We start from the raw sequence: 19,869 nt of genomic DNA, 5'->3' as shown, positions 1-19,869 counted from the left end.
TCCTAGGCCCTCCTCCAATTGTATTATGCACCAGATAGGCACCCTTACTGCCATACTACCCTATCTTAATCTATCTTTGTTTCCTTCTATTTCCAAGTTTTTTTCCCCCTGTTTATTGTAACTTTGCCTCTTCGTTTGTGCTAAGTTACCCGAGTTTCATGTAAACCGATGTGATATTTTATATGAATGTCGGTATAGAAAAATTTAAATAAATAAAATAATTTTTCAAAGCTAAGTATATGGTGTCTAGCTACATTTAGAAATTCTTACTGGTGCTTTACTTGGCTGTTCTAATTTTTAGTGAAAGTGTGAAAAAAATTCCTTTGAATAAAGTGGTAAAAAAAATTTTTCTAAATGTATACAAAATGAGGTCTGCGGTAGATGATTTGAATTGACGGAGTATAGTTCTCATACTGCCTGAGGCCCATTGCGGGCGAAAGAGAGTGGATTATACTTTATACACGCATAGTAGTTTCTCTGATACCACTTTCCTCTTATATATACGGTGCTTTTAAGATTGTTAGAAATTTTTGTATATGCTTATATTTTTTCGATTGCACAGATATATACATATATTGCTCTCTCTTTTTGGTATTATTATAATTTTAGAGAAGTGTGGCTCTGTGGTTGATTATTTATTATTTAACATGTTAATGAATGACACAAATAAACTAAACTTTTTTTTTTCATTTAAAATTAACAAAACAAATTATTGACGCATAAGAAACAAAATAATCGACCAATAATATTTTTTTCATGTCCATCCCTATTTGATAGTTAAGATTCAATGCCAAAAAGTACAGAGTCATGCACTTGGATTGCAGAAATCAGTGGGAACAGTATGTGATAGGTGATGAAGAGCTGATGTGTGCTGATCAGTAGAGAGATCTTAGAATGATAGCTGGCAAATTTCAAAGAGTTTAAGTGCTAAATCTTTGGAATTAAATTCTTATATTGGCCCTTTTGAAAATGTTTAGGAGCCTAAAAATTGGATGGCTACAGGGGTGGAGTTTGGGCAGGGATACATAATTAGGTCATTAGCATTGATTTTAAGAATTAGGTATCCAGCTCAAGAACCTAAATCTAGGAAAATAAATAGCAGTCCTATATTTAGGCACCTAAGTTTTACTCCCTTAAATTTAGGTGAATTTCAGCCAAAACCTTACTGAAGGTGTCTAAATTTAGGAGCTCAGAAGCCGATATTCATAAAGAGCTGAACACTTTAACTTGGGAACCTGTAGAGCTCAGCTTTTTATTTTTTATAATATTGATCTCAATGCCTCTATGGTGCACCTGTGCTTTGCTGGTATTCATCAGACAGCAGACTCATACCAAAGTCTCCTGTGCCACAGAACCAGAATGGTCTATTTCTAGTCATCTCAATATATAATCTATATTTAGTCATCATTCCTAGCTTTCGCATGTTTTAGAAAAATTCTTTGGGGTGATAGTGTTTTTCCAGCAGTTCTTCTCACTCTATAACTTATTTTATTCACACACAAAAATTACAGACCACCAACAGAGCTCCCAAAGTTACATTGCATAGAGCTAGACATGATGTATGAACCAAAATTACATACAGATAGAAAATAAAATATTGGTCTCAAACATATTATGCCTGTTGCAAGCATTGTCATGTATGGGATGTGTATATGATTGTGAGCAAGTTTGGTGCCTTTACATTGTGTATAAAACTTTGATTTACTAAAAAATTTGGTCATCACCAAAAACAAATCACTTGTAAAACTCTAAAATTATTTAAAAATTTAAAAAGAATTTAATTAACTTGCTCTGGCCTAATGGTAACTATCATACTTGTGATTTCAACCTGCACCCTTGCTGAGGTTTCTACTCCTCAGGTGGTCAATGCTGCATACACTTCAAAGACAACTCTCACATAAGGGAGAACCAGACACAGCCCAACATCTAGACTTAATAGGGCCAACAACAATTAATCAACATTAAACAAATATTTGAAAACAGCATTGTACATGTACCATAGTATATTACAACCTGGACTGGATTCATTTTTTAATAAAAAGTATGGGACTCAGCATATTGTTGCTTGAAAAATTGTCCTTTTATCAGTGTGTCATCAATACTGCTGATGGTGGAGGAGGATCAACATTTTCTATAAGCAATGAGTGTGTAGGCTGCATCAGCTGGTAATACGGGAAGTAGTACAAGGATGGGTGTAGTACATCTGCTGGAAATATCGTGCATGCTGTAGCCTGTGGAACAATAGCAAGGAAAAACAAGTAATTCTGGTTCATCCTTCGTCATGTATTTTCAGACCTTGCATTCTTCACCGTATATATTTAGGGGACATTAGTCAATCTGCCTACATTGAAGCAAAGTCCAAGTGTACTTTTTAGTCATGGTCTTTGCACCTCTGAAAATTACTGCAGGTACAAAGTACATATGGTTACTTGCGCTTTTTGTGTAAGTAGAATTATGCTGAAAAAGTATGTGCATAGATTTGAAAATACACTATATATGCATGCTTTCCCTCCCCTGACCTAATTTCAGCTCTGAGACTGGCTATTCTCAGTGCCTCTAAAAGTATGTAGTTGGTCAACCATACATAGAATTTTAGTTACATTGAGGATGGGCAATTTTCAGACAGGTAATTGGAGTTAGTAGAACACATTTTACTGGTAGAAATCTACTGAGGCCACAAATAGAGCTATGAAAGAAATCTTGAGAAGATGAGACTGCATACGGTGCCTGGAGAAGCTGGAGTTGCTTATTGACACCTCAATGACATAATCTGCCTGGAATGGTTGCAAAGCACTCCACACAGCGGCCATGTCACAACACCAGCTACAAGAGGTACTAGGGATGTGAATCGTTTTTTGACGATTTAAAATATCGTCCGATATATTTTAAATCGTATTTTAAATCATATGACAGGGCAAAAGTAGCGCCGGCGCCATTTTCTATCAACGCGCCCGACGCCCGAGAGTGGAAGATCACAATGGGACCCCCCCCCCCCCCACTGGACCCCAGGTAATTTAAGACATTTTGGGGGGGTTCGGGAGGGTGGGGGATTTATTTTAAAGGGTCGGGGTGGGTTTTAGGGATGTTTTAGTGTGCCGGTTTTTCCGCCCTCCCCCGATTTACGATTTACACGATATTTAAAAACACAAAACCGCGACGATCCGATTCCCTCCCCCCTCAGCCGAAATCGATCGTTAAGACGATCGATCACACGATACACATCTCTAAGAGGTACTCCTGGAGGAATTCAGCGCTACTGTGGAATGCAGATTTTGCACAGAATTCCTCCTTCCCGCAGATTTCCTCCCTCACCTCGCCGATTTCCTCCCTCGCCGGAAGACTATTCAAAACCGGAAGGACAGCGGCCATCGCGGGACAGGCAGAAAATAGCAGAGGAGACCCTGGCATGCCGCGAACGGAGCATGTCCCGTGGCAAATGCTCCGTTCACGGCGAAGATGAAGGCCCGGTGTGCCATTCGCAGTGAAAAGGGAAGGCCCCTGTGTGCTGTGATCTGCGCGCCCAGGCCTTCATCTTTGCCGCGAATGGAGCATGTGCCGCGGGACGTGCTCCATTTGCGGCATGTGTCAGAAAGCTCTGTTGTTAAAGCTGGTATTTAGCAATCTGTAATTATTTAGAATAGTTGTGGGTGGATCCTTGGACCAGTGGCAGGTGCCCACACCCTCGGGGGAAATCCTGAGAGGGACCACTGGTCAGGCTTAGTGTAGGAGACAGACACTCACTAGTTCTTTTATTAGACAATATGGTAAACCACCAGAGGGGGCAGTAATGAGCTGGAAACGCCCGACTGGGCTGTAGTCCCTCAGATATTGGAACAGCGATCCCAGGGTGGCTGAGCTGTAGAGAAACTAAGACAGTGAGTAGGCAGTATATGCAGAGTTCTGAAACAAGTCACACAATAGTCTCTTATTGTTCAATATATTTTATTGAGGAAGTGGTCCTTCATAAAACAATACACTGTAATGCAGGAACAAGGTAGCAACCAAACTACCACAAGGCAAAAGACAAACAATACATCACTGGTGCACCTTCGTCTAGTCCGTAAAGGGAGCACTATCCAATTTTATCCTAATGAGAGAGGCATTACCCAACCCAACATCGTGGTATCCGGGAGCCCCTGTTCTTCCTCCTCCCCGTCAGCCCCACCACCGCCATATATCCAGAAACATACCTCCCATTCATTCCCCCCCTCCCCCAAACCCCCCCCCCCCGAGATCCCTAGCCACAAACCCCACTAGTCAGGGTCCGTTCAAACGGAACAAGTTAATTGTTGAGTACCAGACTCCTAGCCCGGTGAGGCAAACTTTGGATATAAGCGTCCCAAATCTGAAGAAATTTCCGGCAAGCCGCCACCGACGATCGAGACGCCAAGTTCTCAAACTGCATCAGACGATGAAAATGTATCCGCCATGTCCAAAAGGAGGGCCCCGTCCGCTCCTTCCAATGGAGAAGGATGATTTTCTTCCCGACAAGGCCAGCTTTTTGCAACAAAAGCCGAGATCCCAGGCTAGGAAGCAAATGTTGGGTTACACAATGAAATAACCACAAGTACGGAGAGAGGGGCAAGCGCACCCCCACCAGCCCTGTAAAATAGGTCCCCAATCGCTGCCAAAACATTTGAGCATTCGGGCAAGACCAGAAGACATGTGCTAGCGTGCCCCTCTCCTCCCCACAACGCGGGCAGTGAGCATTAACCGTTAAACCCGATTTAAAGGCAATATGGGGAGAAATATACGCTCTATGTAAAAATTTGAGATGCATCTCCCGAAAGTACATGTTACTAGTCACCGGGAAAACCCTCTTCACACTACCCACAAAAATGCGAGCTGTCAGTGTAAACCCTCCATCCCGGTTCCAACGAGCCACCGAGATGGTAGAGGACTCCACGAGAGTCTTCCGGGCCAACCCCTTATAGTACACGGATAGAGAGGGCTCCTTAGTAGCGTCGAAATGAAAGAACCCATCAAGCGCCTTGAAGGTCGCCAAACACTGGGCCGGCGGTCCCAAGGATTGGACATAATGGTGTAATTGTAAATAGCTAAACCAATGCTGAGTAGGGATTCCGTACAGCTCCCGTAGTTTCTCAAAAGACATAAAGCGCCCCTCCCCATCAAACACATGTCCCAAATACTCCACACCCCTGGGCTGCCAGTTAAGAAACGGGGCAGTAGTTAAGCCAGGGGAGAAATCAGGGTTACCCCGCAGTGCCGTTAGATATTCACATTGTCTAGGAATCCCTAGCATTTTAGTAAGAAGTGCCCAAGTCTTCCGTAGAGGAAGTATCAAGGGATGGAGAGCCAGCCGAGGCGGGAGTGTTTTCCCACAGCCCATCAACACATGACTTAAAGCCAGAGGTCTAACGAAAGTCCGCTCCGCCAGAATATTGACAAAGGGAGATTTCCCAACTATCCACCCACGGATTAAACGCAGATTCGCCGCCATGCCATAGTGTTGGAGGCGAGGCACCCCCATCCCCCCCCCGGCCCAAGGCTGCTTCAACCAACCCAAGGAGATTCGGGCCTTACCCCCTCTCCAAATAAAAGAACGGAGTAACTGGTCCACGCGGCGAAGGTCCTTGGATAACAATAACATAGGGTAGTTTTGTAGGACATACAGCCACTTAGGTAAGATTACCATTTTAAATAGGGCAATTCTCCCACTCAGGGAAAGCGGTAAATGACGCCATGCGGCCAACCGCTCCTGCGTAAGCTGTAGAAGGGGAAGAATATTAAGCGAATATATTTTATCTAAATTAGGGGTGATATAAACGCCCAAATATTTAATAGAGCCTTGGGCCCACTTCAAAGGAAAGGCACCCCGCCAACGATCCTTAAGGGACTCCGGGAAGGCCAATGCCTCCGATTTATTCCAATTAATACGCATACCGGACATCGCCGAGTATTGGCCATACACCTCTAGTGTAGTTTCCAAGGAACGAGCGGGGGAGGTAAGAAATAGCAGGATATCGTCCGCATAGGCCGCATATTTAAACAGCTCCCTTTGGTTTCCTTCCAAAAATTGCAGCCCGCGGATGCCGGGATGGGCTTGTATGGCCAGGAGAAAGGGCTCCAAGGTAAGTAGAAAAAGAAGAGGTGAAAGTGGGCACCCCTGTCTCGTTCCCCTCCCCACCTGAAAGGATTCCGTTAACCCCCCATTCACCTGGAGACAAGCCACCGGGTTGTTGTAAATAAGTTCCACCGCCTGGTAAAAGAACCCACCAAACCCCATTAATGTTAAAATATGATACATGAAACCCCATTCCACCCGGTCAAAGGCCTTCTCAGCATCGAGACTAATGACCAAGTAAGGCTCCTCCCCCCGGGTACAAAGCGCCATTGCCGTAACCACCTGCCGGATATTTCGCAAGGAGTACCTCTGTTTGACAAAACCCACCTGTCCCGGCTGTATAAGCGAAGGCAACACATTCGCCAGACGCTCCGCCAGCACTTTAGTCAATATTTTGTGATCTACATTCAGTAGAGAGATGGGCCGATAGGATTCCGGGAGCAAGGGGTCTTTACCCGGCTTAGGGATCAATGTGACATAAGCTTGATTACCTCCAAGGGGAAAGGTGCCCTGTGCGATGAGAGCATTATAAACCTTAGACAACAGGCCCGACAATGGGTCTCCCAAGCAATGATAAAACTCAGCACTGTAACCATCGGGACCAGGAGATTTCAATTTGTGCATTGATCTAATGACTTGGGAAACTTCTTCCCCGGAAATAGGGGCATTAAGATAGCGGCTAAACTCTAGAGTCAGCGCAGGAAGATGAATCGCATCCCCAAACTCCTCCCATTTAGAGCCGTCCCACCCCTCCGATTTATACAATGTGGAATAGTAGGTGTGAAACACCCGACGGATACTTTCAGTATCCGTCACCACCTGCCGTTTAGCATTTCGGAGGGCGGGGATATGCCGAGAGCCCCTAGCAGATTTTATTAAGTTTGCCAGCATTTTACCTGACTTTTGCCCGTATTGAAAAAGCTTATATTGGTAAAAGAGGAGGCCTTTCTTCGCCCGTGTATGTAACAAGGTATTAATAGCCGTTTGCAGCGCCAAGTATTGCTCTCTACGCCCCTTAGAGGGCCCCAAAATAAGCTCCCTCTTCGCTTTTTGCAGTTGGGCCGTCAGCGACAGGAGTTGTTTATCAAGAGCCTTTTTCCTGTGCGCAACATAAGATATAATTTCACCGCGTAACACTGCCTTAGCAGTGTTCCAGAAGAGTATGGGATTATCTTTATGTTGAGCATTAGACACCTCAAAAGCCGCCCAGCTGTCCCGCACCTGCGTCTGAAATGCTAGATCCTCCACCAAATAAAAGGGATACTTCCACAAAAAGGTACTGGAAGTCCGGAGGGAGTGGGAGAACTCCACCCACACCGGAGCGTGATCAGAAAGAATCACATCATCTATCCCCGCCTCAACCACCTTAGAGAGGCAGTGAGAACTTATCAGGAAATAATCTAGGCGCGCGTGCGAGCCGTGAGCCCTAGAAATGTGTGTGAATTCCTTTTCCATAGGGTGTAAGACTCTCCAAACATCCAAAAGGTGAAGAGAAGCCTCCAACAGCCGTATCCCCTTACTAGGCCCCCCCCGAATTCGTGCTTTCGAGTCCTTATCAAGTGTAGGGTCATGAACAGCATTGAAATCTCCGCCCAGCACTATCATCGCATCTATATAAGGTAACAAATGGCCCAGTACCTCCTGAAAAAAGGAGGCCCTGTAGACATTGGGAGCATAGATATTACATAATATAATCGGAGCATTATTATATATTCCCTCCAAAATCAAGTATCGCCCTCCTGGATCCTTAATGACACGTATGATCTGAATGGGTAAGGACCTGCGCACTAAGATGGCTACCCCTGCGGAGTGTGACGTCCCAGAGGCTGCATACACCTCCCCCACCCATCTCTGCCTCAATTTATCATGTTCTTGGGCCGTGAGGTGCGTCTCCTGCAAAAAGGCCAGAGCCGCCCGTTTCTTATTCAGGACTTGCAATATTTTAGTCCTTTTAATATGCGAATTTATGCCCCCCACATTCCAGGAAAACAGCGAAAGATTACTGGTACTCAAGGTGGTTTATAAGTCCAAATCAAATGAGCAATGACAATCAGCAGTCGAATAGGGAGGGGCCTCCCAGCTGGACCCCCCCCTACGCCCCCAAGGGCAGTGTTGAACTGAACCCCACCAATACTCCAACCAACAGAAGTCTGAAACCAGCTAAGGATCTCTCCCCCCCTTCCCCCCACCCCCCCTCCTCCCCCCTCCCTCCCTCCCCCCCTCTCCCCCTTCCCCGTATCCCTACCTCTACCCACAAAACTGTAACTAACCCCCCCCAATACCCCCACCATCTACGGTGGGTGGAGATCACTCAGACTGTGCCTAGCCCCCACCCCTCCCCCCCCATCCATCCACAGTAGTAAATACTTCAACATGAGCCATAAGAATGCAGAATAAAAGGCATTGAAGAACAAGTAAGAAGCCTGCACACACATTCAAAAGACAAAAAAGGAACAGCCATAAGTCCCATTCAACCCCCGCTGTCCCAGGCAGCACTGTCTCAGTCCCACGCACCAGACCAACTGCGGCCGGTATCATAAAAAATAAAATAGATAGGAACTGAGCCCACGACCTGTACGCTCAGCCATGTTCACGTTCCACCTGGGGACTAGTAGTCCGCCAATCAAGGGGACTTCCGCAGGGCCAGCACAAAAACAGCCATGTGCCAGCAACTAAAAGGATGCACAGCTGCATTTCAAACATAACCAGAGTGCAGGCCAAACCAAACAAGAAACAAGGAATCAAACACAGAAACAGTCACCATCTGAAAAACTGTAGGTGGCCCGTCCGGCCAGCAATGTAGTATCCACAACTCCACGTGGTCCGCTCCAACACATGCACTCAGTCACTTCCCGAGGCTAGCGCCGGTAAGGATTGCAGAAATTGCTTAATAGCCTCCTCCTCGGTGAACCACTTGACGCCGTGAGCTGTAGAGACCCGCAATCTGGCAGGGTAAATTAGGGCCGCCCGCAAGCCCCGCTTATACAGTTGAGAACAATAGGGGGCCATTGCCCGCCTCTGCAGGGACACAGCTTGCGAAAAATCCTGAAAAATCATTATTGGTAAGTTCTCATACACCGGCTTCATCCCCTGTTGGACCGCACGGATGACAGCAGCCTTATGAGAAAAATTTAACAGTTTCGCGATGACCACCCTGGGCCTGGTCTGGTCATCCCGCTTCTGGCCCAGTCTATGGGCTCTCTCCACGCGAAGAGGGCCAGACAGCCCCGCAAGCTTTAAAGCCGTCGGCAGCCAGCCCTCCAAGAATTGAGGAAGCTGGGCCTCCACGATCCCCTCCGGTAAGCCGACCAACCTGATATTTGCCCTCCGGGACCGGTTCTCCAGGTCATCCACCTTCTGAGCCTGTTTCTCCAAAGCTAATTTAAGCGCCCGAATATCCTGTTGTGCCGTGCGGAGGCCATCTTGATTCTCCGATACCCTCGCCTCCACGTCCAAAAAACGCCTATCGATGGCCGCCATCCCCGCCGCAAGCTCCTGCAGCTGCGTCGATATTTTCTTTAATTCGGGGTTGAGCGCTGCTAGGACGGCCGCTGTCAGCTCCGCTGCGGACCCAGAGAGCACCGAGCTCTGCTCATTCGGCCCCGCCGCCATTTCCAAAATCGGGTCCGGCGTTCGGGCCTTCTCGCGATCGCGGTCTTTTTCTTTGATTTTGGACCCCGCCCGAGTAGCCATCAAGAATCGCGAGGCAGCTAGGACGACCAAGAGTCCGTGGACCGCACACTGAGCTGCCGACTCAGCAAATCGCCGGTGGATGTGGATGGATGGCTTAGGCCTAGGCACCCAGACGAGAACTCACATCCGTCCTCGTCAAGGCGTCACGTGATCTCCATCCCACAATAGTCTCTTAAAGCAGCCCAGGAGATGGTATACATTAGGCCCTTGAGGAGCGAGTACCTGGACCAAGGGAAGGCTCTGAGAGATAGATGGAAACTCACAATGTTATAAGCAGCGATGACTTCTTAGCAGAAGTGGTATTCAGGAGCAAGTCCGGGACATGGGCCCTCGAGGAGCGAGTACTGGTTCCGGACTGCAAAAAAAAAAAGAAAGCGAGGCCCCCGAGGAGCGGGTACCTCTAGTGAAGTCCGAGGAGGCAGAGTAGCTAGGGTTGCGGAGAGCAAATCCCATCCGCAGCGACCAGGAGGAAGCTAGGTAACTCGTCTTGTTAGCGAAAACTGAGACCTTAAATATCTGGAGCTGGTGATGTCATCTCAAGGGGACGCCCCTGAGGTTCGCGCCAACGCTGGTACATCAGTCAGGCCGAGCGTGTGCGCCCTTAGGCATCTGGTCAACACGGCGGCTTGCAGTGAGAGAGAATGTGTGTCGGGGAGGGGAGGGTGAGAGAGAGCAGGAGGGTGTGAGAGAAAGCATGGGGGGGAGTGCCTGTGAGAGAGAATGTGTGTGAGGGAGACGGGGGGGGGGGGTGGGGTGGGGGAGTGTGTGACAGAGAGCATGGTTGGTAAGAGGGGGTGGGGAGGGTGTGAGAGCATGGGAGGTAAGAGACGGTGGGTGGGGGGATGCTTGAGTGTGGGTTTCAGAGAGAGGGAGCCTATATGAGGGAAGGGGGATGCCGGTGAGAGAGAATGTGTGTGTGAGAGAGGAGAGGGGGTGTGGGGGAGTACGAGAGACAGCTTGGTAAATAAACTTTGCCAGCCCATGCTTTAGCAAATGTGCCTCCACGTCCCTTGCCCTGGGTGAAAATAATTTAGTTTTTCCTTTTCAGCTAACACTTCCATACAAGAGCATATGTGCCAATAAAAAGGCTCGCTGCCCGGGCTTAGAACGGGTACAGTTGCTAGTTATGATATGTGTCTGGTATTCCCTCATCTGTTTAAATGTTGTTATAAGATGAGGTAAATTCTGTTTTCTGATGTTTTATTGCTTTTTTAGCATTTGTTGGCTGGTTATGCCCATTTTATGTTGTTCTTTTAATCATATTTTATGATTCTTTGTTTTATTTTGTATGTTTTGCTGTGAGCTGCCTTGGATAGGGGCGGCATACAAACAAACTTAAACATAACCATTTATCTCAAACCAGTGTATTGCCTAGTAATCTGTCTTCTTTCGCAATATGAGAGTGGCAGCTTTGCTGAGTTTTTCAGGGAAAATCAGGTATGTCTTTGCTGATTTATTCAATTTACCTGTATAGCTATATTTTTTTTTAAATGGAGGGGTTTACAGAGTCAGTAAATTTGGTTGGACGTTGTGAGAAAAGACTATAGGGATGGGTATGCCATGCCTTTATTATATTGCCTGTGTGTCTTTTCTCTTATCATGTTCAACGCAACCTAGTCCTCAACGCAACCAAAACAGAAATTCTTCTCATTTCCTCTGACCATTCTACCAGCCAGGATCTGACAACCTCTACTCCTCAGACCACTCAAGTTAGAGATCTAGGAGTCACCATTGATAACCATTTAAACCTAAAAAAATCAATCAACAATATTACGAAGGATTGCTTCTTTAAGCTACAAGTAATGAAAAGACTCAAACCCCTCCTCCATCTCCAGGACTTCAGAACGGTACTTCAGTCAACAATATTCTCCAAAACCGACTACTGTAACTCTCTCCTCTTAGAACTCCCAACCTCTGCCACTAGACCACTACAGATGCTCCAGAACTCAGCAGCCAGGATATTAACCAACACTAACCGGAGAACTCACATCACCCCTATACTTAGAAACCTACACTGGCTACCTATTAAATGGTGAGTGCACAAAGCACTCACCATTATCCACAAATCCATACACAACCAACCTCCGTTGGACCTTCAGTTCCCACTCAAACTATACACTTCTACAAGACCCATCAGAGCGGCACACAAAGGAACCCTTCAAGTTCCCCCAACCAAATCCGCTCGACTAACCTCTACGAAAGAACGGGCATTCTCCACAGCTGGCCCCATCATCTGGAACAACCTGCCGACTGATCTAAGAATAGAACCATGCCTGACTACCTTCCGAAAAAAACTCAAGACTTGGCTTTTCGCCCAAGCCTTCCCTTAAGCCTAACATAGCTACAATTCTTCCATTTAGCCCAATAGACTAAATGCCCGACCCAGCGATTGTATATCCATTCGTGTTCATTGTCCAGTTTTTTCTGTCCTTTACTTCCTGGCTACCCTAGCCCCCAAGTTCATTCTCCCTGTTTTTTGTAACTGCGCCTCGGCCTTCTTGTTATATGGTTTTGTTAAGTTAAGTTATCCCCTAAATTTGATGTAAACCGGCCTGATATGAAGCTTGTCATGAAGTTCGGTATAGAAAAATGTTAAATAAATAAATAAATAAATAAATAAATAAATAAATAAATGTTCAGCTTGCTTCTTATTTTGCCAGTGTCCATCAAGACGATAACCTAATCTCTGCTTCTACCTGCTGTTCATTATTGTGATTAACTGTGCAAGTTGTATTTTCTTTTTATTATTGTGGTCTCCTATGGCAGTGTCTTCCAATCCAATCCTAGACGCATACCTAACCGATCTGGTTTTCAGGATATCTGTAATGAATATGCATAAGAAAGATTTAAATACATTTATACATTAGAGCCATTGTATGCAAATCTCTCTACCGGTCATTCTCTACTGCAGGCCCCTCCATCTGGAATGCCATGCCTCCGGACCTCAGGCAGGAAACCTGTCTACTAACTTTTAAAAAGAAACTAAAGACATGGCTGTTCTGACGAGCCTTCCACACTACAAGCCCCACAGCCTGACTTAGAATTCCTCCCTCCCTTGTATATAGTACTTATCTTAGTTCTCCCTTTCTTTATTTCCTACTCCCAGTTAAGGCATCCTTGTTATAATGTAACTTTATGCTCCTTTAAATTGTCTCTTGTTGATTGGTTAGTTATAGTTACTGCTTAGTTCGATGTAAACCGAGTTGATTTGATTTGTATCAAGAAAGTCGGTATATAAAAGCCTTTAATAATAATAAATAAATAAATAAATCTATCTCATGCATATTCATTATGGATATCCAGAAAATCAGACTGATTAGGTGTGCCTCCAAGTCCAGATTGTTATGGAGATGGAGACCTTGAGCATGGGAAGGCTCAAAGGGCTTCGCATGTTAGGAAGCGCTAGGAGAGTGGTTCCGCTTTCCAGGGGATTGTGTGTCCTTGGACCACGGTTCAACCCCAGAGGAATTCCGAAGAGGTGCCATGGCAGGCGAGGCATACCCGAGCATGGGCTGGACAGGAGCGAGGCTGGACTGAAGACAGATGATTGAAGAAACTGACCCTCCTTCAGACCTGCACGCTTCGGAAGACCAGCAATGCAATGGTGGTCTTAATGAACAGTCCTCTGACCATTCCAAGCCCTTTCGGACCTGCCGCTGGGTAACGGCAAGAAGCGGCAGGCCAGATGGAGGCCAGGGCGACAAAAACCGGAACATGGAGATTCAGACGAAGACTCAGGAACAAGGTACTTGGATGCACAGATGAGACTCAGGAATGAGGTACTTGGATGCACAGATGAAGACTCAGGAACGAGGTACTTGGATGCACAGACGAGACTCAGGAACAAAGTACTTGGATGCACAGATGAGACTCAGGAATGAGGTACTTGGATGCACAGATGAAGACTCAGGAACGAGGTACTTGGATGCACAGACGAGACTCAGGAACAAGGTACTTGGATGCACAAAGTATTCAGAAGACTCAAGCAAAGTACTGGGTTGAGGCTGCGACGCAGCGTGCCCTACACAGTCCACCCGCGGGACTGGTCGCGGATCACGCTGGACTCGAAGAGCCTCCAGACGAGATGATGGACGCTGATACTGGATCATGACAAAGATACTGAAGAGGCCTGCACCAAAACGTGCCCTACACAGCCGCCAGTGGCTGGTTGTGGACCACGCTGCAACGGAACAGGTTCAAAGAGAGTCTTAGGCATGGACAGTGCAGGCACAAGGTATCTGAGGGTGAGCAAAGTTCAAGACACAGGACCAAGATACGACTTAGCTTTAAGCAAGGGACACAGGACCAAGACATGACTTGGCTTCAAGCAAGGGATACCCTCTGGAGGCTTGAGCTGTGGTAGTGAAGAAGGCATTGTACCATGAAGCGCCCTACTCAACCCACCCATGGGACTGGTCGCGGACCATGACATGGCACGCCAGGAAAGGTGGTGACGAGGAACCTGGGGTTCAGGACATCGGGACTGGATCACAGACATCAGGAACAGGAGATGGACATCAGGACTGGATCACGAACATCAGGAACAAGAGACAGACATCTGGACTGGAACACGGACATCAGGAATGGAATCACGGACTTCAAGACGAGACATGGAGCTCCAACAGGAAACAAAGAACACAGGACCTTGAAGAAGAGCTGGAACAGAGAAGACTCCTGGAGCGAATACAGGAACATCCAGGAGCAACTAACTCCTTGCAAAGGCAATGCTGGAATGAACGCTGGGCCCTTTTGTAGGGCTGAAGAGGACAACGACAGGGAGGAGCCAGCAAAGATGCACACCTGGCTGGCCCTTGAAGAGCAGGAAAGAGGCGCGCGCCCACGCCTTAGGAAGCTGGAGGACAAGAGCAAGAAGCTGGTGGCGTCCTCAGCCATGTGGAATGCCCGAGGAAGCAAGGCAGGCAGCGGGGCAGCCCTGCCATGAAGATGGAGAGATGGCAGGCTGCAGGAAGAGCAAGAAGCTGCAGGCACTGGCAGGGATGGCTTCCCACCGTCCTAAGAACCCGGGAGTGGCAGCGGTGATCCAGCCACGTTGGAGCGAGGCTCCCGGCACTGAGCCCTGCCGTGCAGAGCAGGAGATTCACGTGGCTTCTGTGCCGCAGAGGACGGCGCCGGGGAGGCTGCGACAGCGGCCCGACTGGCTGCGAGAGGTAGGGGACCTCCACGCGCACCTCGCGGGCAGGTTCACAACACAGATTGGGAAACACATTCCTATGGCACAGTTCTCTGGAGTTGTGGATTGGAATATTAGTGCCTAGTTGGAGAGAGCTGTAGGAGTAAATGTTCATGTATTATGTGGTCTCTCGTCACTGAGAATATATTAACATTAGATTTTTGTTTGCTTCTAGCTGGTTGTTAAGAGGGTAATGTTGCGACGAGGCTGGTGGACCCCTTGCCTGAGGTGGAGTTGGCACTACCTGTGAGGGCGAATCCCCACAGGTTCCCACCGTCAGAAGGCGAGGCCGGGCTGGTGCAGCGGGCCGACTGGAGTTTCACCAATACCAACCCCGTTCCCCGCAGGTTGAGCCCTTGGGTTTGGGAGCTGGCTGGTCTTAGGTGGGCCCCTGTGAAGAGAGAGGAAATGTCAGCGGAATCGTCCAGGATCAGTTCAAGATCAGAAGCCCAGGAATCGCCGATAGCCAGTCCAAAGTCAGAAGCCAAAGAATCGCCGATAACCAATCCAGGATTAGAGGCCAGAGAGTCGCCGATAGCCAGTCCAGAGTCATAAGGCAGAGAGTCGCCGATATCCAGTCCAGAGTCATAAGCCAGAGAGTCACCGATGTCCAGTCCAGAGTCAGAAGCCAGAAGGAATACAACTAGAAACTTCAGGAGAAGGAGTGATTCCTCCATAGAGGAACCAGAGCAGAAGCCAAGGCAAGGTCTGCGAGCCAGATCTTGCCTTAAGTAGGAAAAGACTGGGCAGGACCAGGAGGAGGAGCCACAGCAACATCCTGCTGTGGTCCCTTTAAATTTGCAGCAGGAACTCTTGCGCAGGCCTAGGAGGACCAGAGGAGGCGGGGCCCGCCCCGAGTTTGGCAGCTCATCGGAGGAGCCTGGGTGAACGGGCCCGATGGCGCACCTAAGAAGAAGAGCATGAGGAGGCACCCCGGGAGCAACTGGCCGCTGCTGCAGGCCGGCCAGAGCTGGAGGAAGTTGTGCCGCACCGGTAGGAGGGAGCAACCGGGCGCACTGGACCATGGCCGGTGGCCCTAACAGTGACCAGAGACCACATAATACATGAACATTTACTCCTACAGCTCTCTCCAACTATATTTCTCATTTTCCTATTTTAGGTATAAAGTCATCAAATTGCTATAAATTAAGCAGAAATATGGCATGTTAGCGTCCATGATAAAAAAAAAAATGGATGTGGTTAGGGAATTTTCTGATATACCGCATTGCAAGGTAAGTTTCACAATTCACATTAGCACGTCATGCTTCATTTTACGCGTTGCATGTCATTTTATGTCTGGCACATTATTTTCTTTGTTTATATATACTGGCTTCCTGCAGCTGCTTCTCTGAGGGTGTGTCAGGCATGGGAGAGAGAGGAGAGGAAGTGAGTTCTTGGTTGGAGTTTAGTGGAGTTGGAGTTTATTGATTTCTGAGTGAGTTGTCCTGTTTACTGTTATCTGTGTAGTGGTTGGTGGGTTTGTGGACCCTTGGCCCGAGGTGAGCATTGTTACCACCTGTGGGGAGGGGCCCCATAGGCCTACACCATCGGGAGGCAAGGTCAGGTACAGCGGAGAATTCTGGTAGGAGCTGTAGGGAGGTCCCGAGGAGCGGGGCAAGAGACACAGCAAGGAGAGGTCCCCACAGTTCTTAGGCAGCCTAGGAATCAGTACCTGGGCAGAGGCCTCCGGAGGAGATGGTGCTAGGCAGGCCCGCAGAGCGGGGAGTGCGTGTTATGGTTATTGATGTTTATGTGGATCCTTGGACACTGGGGCAGCTGACCACGCCCACGGGGGGCAGTCCCGTGAGGGACCACAGTGTCAGGCTAGACTCTGGACACACAAAAACAGATTTGAATCTTTTATTAAACAGTTTTGGAAACCACCAGAGGTGGCAGTAGTGAGTAGTAGATGTTGAGCCCGGCTGGGCAGGTCTCCCACAGAACGCTGGAACAGCGAATCCTCTGCTAGGCAGTGCTGTAGTGGAAAGAGACTGAGAGTTATGAGTACATGATAAGAAGCATTCATAGTCCCAGGTAGAATTAGGAGAAGCTCCGAGACAGGGAGAGCAGGCCCTTGAGGAGCGAGTACCTGATCCCTTAGAGCAGAGAGACTCAGTTGTATTGTATTCACGTAGCAGTATCAGAGATTCCACTAGACGAGAGGTCTGGCACCGGAAGAGAGGGCAGGCCTCGAGGAGCGAGTACCTGGTTCCAGTGAAGCAGTACTGTGGAATAGATGGTAGTTGTACTCACAGATGGAAACTGTTAGTGAAGTCTTCCAAGTAGAAGGGTTTGAAGATGCAGGCAGCGACTCAGGGAACATGGGCCCTCGAGGAGCGAGTACCGGTTTCCTGATAGCACCTGAAAGAAGCAGAAGAGGCCCCCGAGGAGCAGGTACCCCGTTAGCAACCCTGAAGGGTGTAAGAGTTCCAGAAAGCACTGGAGTGGCAGAGCAGCTTCGGTACAGAGAGCGAATCCCATCCGTAGAGTTACCGTTGCTAACTCGATGAGCTAGCAAATACTGTAGGCTTAAATATCCGGGCAGCGTGATGTCATATCAGGGGGATGCCCCTGATTTCGCGCCAACGTGGAAATAAAGATGAGGGCGGCGTGCAAGCGTGCGCGCCCTAAGGTACCTTGAAGGAGCATGGCGGGAGGCAGCACCAAAGCCGGTCCGGGGATGCCGGAGAGGACGGCAAACAGACACCGCGGCAGCCAGTAGTCCGAGGTGAGCAGGAGGAGCCGCAAGTAGAGGGAGGTAGGCGGGGTGAAGCCGTCGAAGACTGGTCGCAACAGCATGACACAGGACGTGCAGTAGGTATTCCGGGAAGGCAATCCCGAGGGGCGGAGCCGCACAGCAAAGGAGGTACTGATGTGATGACGTAGGCCAACCCATGGAGCGGGAAAGCGCGAGCCAGATCTCCAGATGATGATCTAGGACAGCCCGAGGACGGGGAGACACCGGCAGTGACCGGTGGTAGATTCAAGGGTGCTGCCCCGAGGAGCCGGGAAGCACAAGTAGTCCAAAGTGTAGAACGTAGGCATTACTCCGAGGAGCGGGGAAGCTCTGACAGTCACAATATAGAACATTGGCACTGCCCCGAGGAGCGGGGGAGCACAGAGGTAGAACTCCCAAGTGGTGAAGGTGTTCCCAGAGGCGGCACCGAGGAGTGGGAAGCCAGCAGGATAGGACTTACTGAAAGGCGCAGGGCCAACCCAAGGAATGGGGGGAAGCCAGGAGACCAGGTTCCCGTAGAGTGCGCATGCTGGCCCCCCGAGGAGCGGGTACCAGGTAGGGTCCAAAGTCCAAGAGGTCCGATAGCGTCACCACAAGAACGGCAGTCACAGAAGCTCATAGAGTAGGAATGGAACCCGTTGCCAAGTTGGCTATCTGAGGGCGAAGTTAGAGGTGAAGTACTATGATGCAATGACGACATCAAACCGGGATGCCACCGAGGTTCCCGCCGAAGAGGCTTTAAAAGAGGCTCTGGTGGCGCGCGCACATACCTAGGAGGGCCCGGAGTAGGTGTGGAGAGTGGCGGCATCTTGACTGCCACGAGAAGCCATGAGGAACGCAGCGGCAGAGACTAGCTCGTGCCGCGAGCAGGCCTGGAGAGGGGAGCAGGACGGTGCTGGATGTAAGTAGATGCGGTCGCAGCCGTCTGCTACCGACGGGCATAACAGTACCCCCCCGCTTAAGACCCCCCTCAGGGGTTTGGGTTTGCAAGGATGCTTGGTATGGAACTGCCAAATGAGATCCTTGTTCAGGATGTTGGCCAGAGGCTCCCAGCTGTTCTCCTCAGGCCCAAAGCCCTCCCATGAGAGGAGATATTCCCATGTTCGTCCACATTTTCTAATGTCCAGGACATCTCGGACTTGATAATTGACATCTGCTTCCAAGAACAGTGGTTGAGGGTCCGGTGGTTTTTTAGAAAATCCTGAGAGAACCAAAGGTTTTAATAGAGAAACGTGGAAGGAGTTGTGTATCGTGAGCGAAGAAAGTAGCTGGAGTCGGTAGGTAACAGGACCCAGTGGCAGAGCACAGGAAAGGGGCCAATATATCCGGGACGAAGCGAGCTGAAGGCAGTTTGAGTCGAATGAATTTGGTTCTGAGCCATACCTTATCCCCGGGTAGGAACTGGGGTGCTTCGCGGTGATGTGCGTCAAAGGCCTTCTTCGATCTCTGGGCAGCCTGCTGGAGCAGCTGTTGGATGTTACGCCACAATTGGTGCAATTCTTAAGCAATTGTTTGAGCAGTGGGTGATGCCAAGGACAGCGGGAGCGAAGGTGGTGGCAAAGGCTAGCGACCATAGACCACCTGGAACGGAGACGAACCAGTGGAGGCGGACTGACGGGAGTTTAAGGCGAACTCCGCCCGTGGAAGAAGGTCGGCCCAATCAACCTGACGGAGGCTCATATAGGCTCGCAAGAATTGTTTTATGGTTTATTAGTCCTCTTTGTTTGGCCATTGGCTTGAGGATGGTAAGCCGAGGTGAAATCTAAAGAAATATTGAATTTCTTGCAGAGGGATTTCCAGAAGCATGTGGTGAATTGAACTCTACGGTCTGAGAGTATGTGTTTGGGGAGGCTGTGGAGCCGGAACACATGTCGAAAGAACAGCTTGGCGAGCTGAGGTGCCGAAGGGAGACTGGGCAGAGCCACAAAGTGGGCCATTTTGGAGAAATGGTCAACAGTGACCCATATGGTATTTTTACCATTAGAGACGGGCAAATCCATTATAAAATCCATTGCGATATGGGTCCAAGGCTCGCTCGGAATGGGGAGTGGTTGCAAGAGTCCCCAGGGTTTTCCTTCTGGAGGTTTATGATAAGCGCACAAGGACAGGACTCAACATAAGCTTGTGTATCCTTTCGTATAGTAGGCCACCAGTAGTACCACT

General features: G+C 48.7%; 1 protein-coding gene across 3 annotated transcripts in view; it reads right to left on the bottom strand.

Annotated features, from left to right (window-relative positions):
- Positions 1 to 1,168: 1,168 nt before the first annotated feature.
- LOC115092041 (coiled-coil domain-containing protein 17-like) overlaps positions 1,169 to 19,869 on the bottom strand; it is a 430,820-nt gene continuing 412,119 nt past the window's right edge. The window contains exon 12 of one of the 3 annotated variants that reach the window (XM_029602533.1): positions 1,169 to 2,231. In XM_029602533.1, the coding sequence (XP_029458393.1) occupies positions 2,085 to 2,231 (147 nt within the window). In that variant the 3' untranslated portion in view covers positions 1,169 to 2,084. The remainder of the gene's footprint in view (positions 2,232 to 19,869) is intronic. The other 2 variants (XM_029602516.1, XM_029602511.1) reach the window with 2 other exon arrangements.

Source organism: Rhinatrema bivittatum, chromosome 1 (genome assembly GCF_901001135.1).
Source record: "Rhinatrema bivittatum chromosome 1, aRhiBiv1.1, whole genome shotgun sequence".
Lineage (NCBI taxonomy): Eukaryota > Metazoa > Chordata > Amphibia > Gymnophiona > Rhinatrematidae > Rhinatrema > Rhinatrema bivittatum.
Note: the sequence above shows the minus strand (reverse complement) of the source record. Positions and strands in the feature narration are given on the sequence as shown.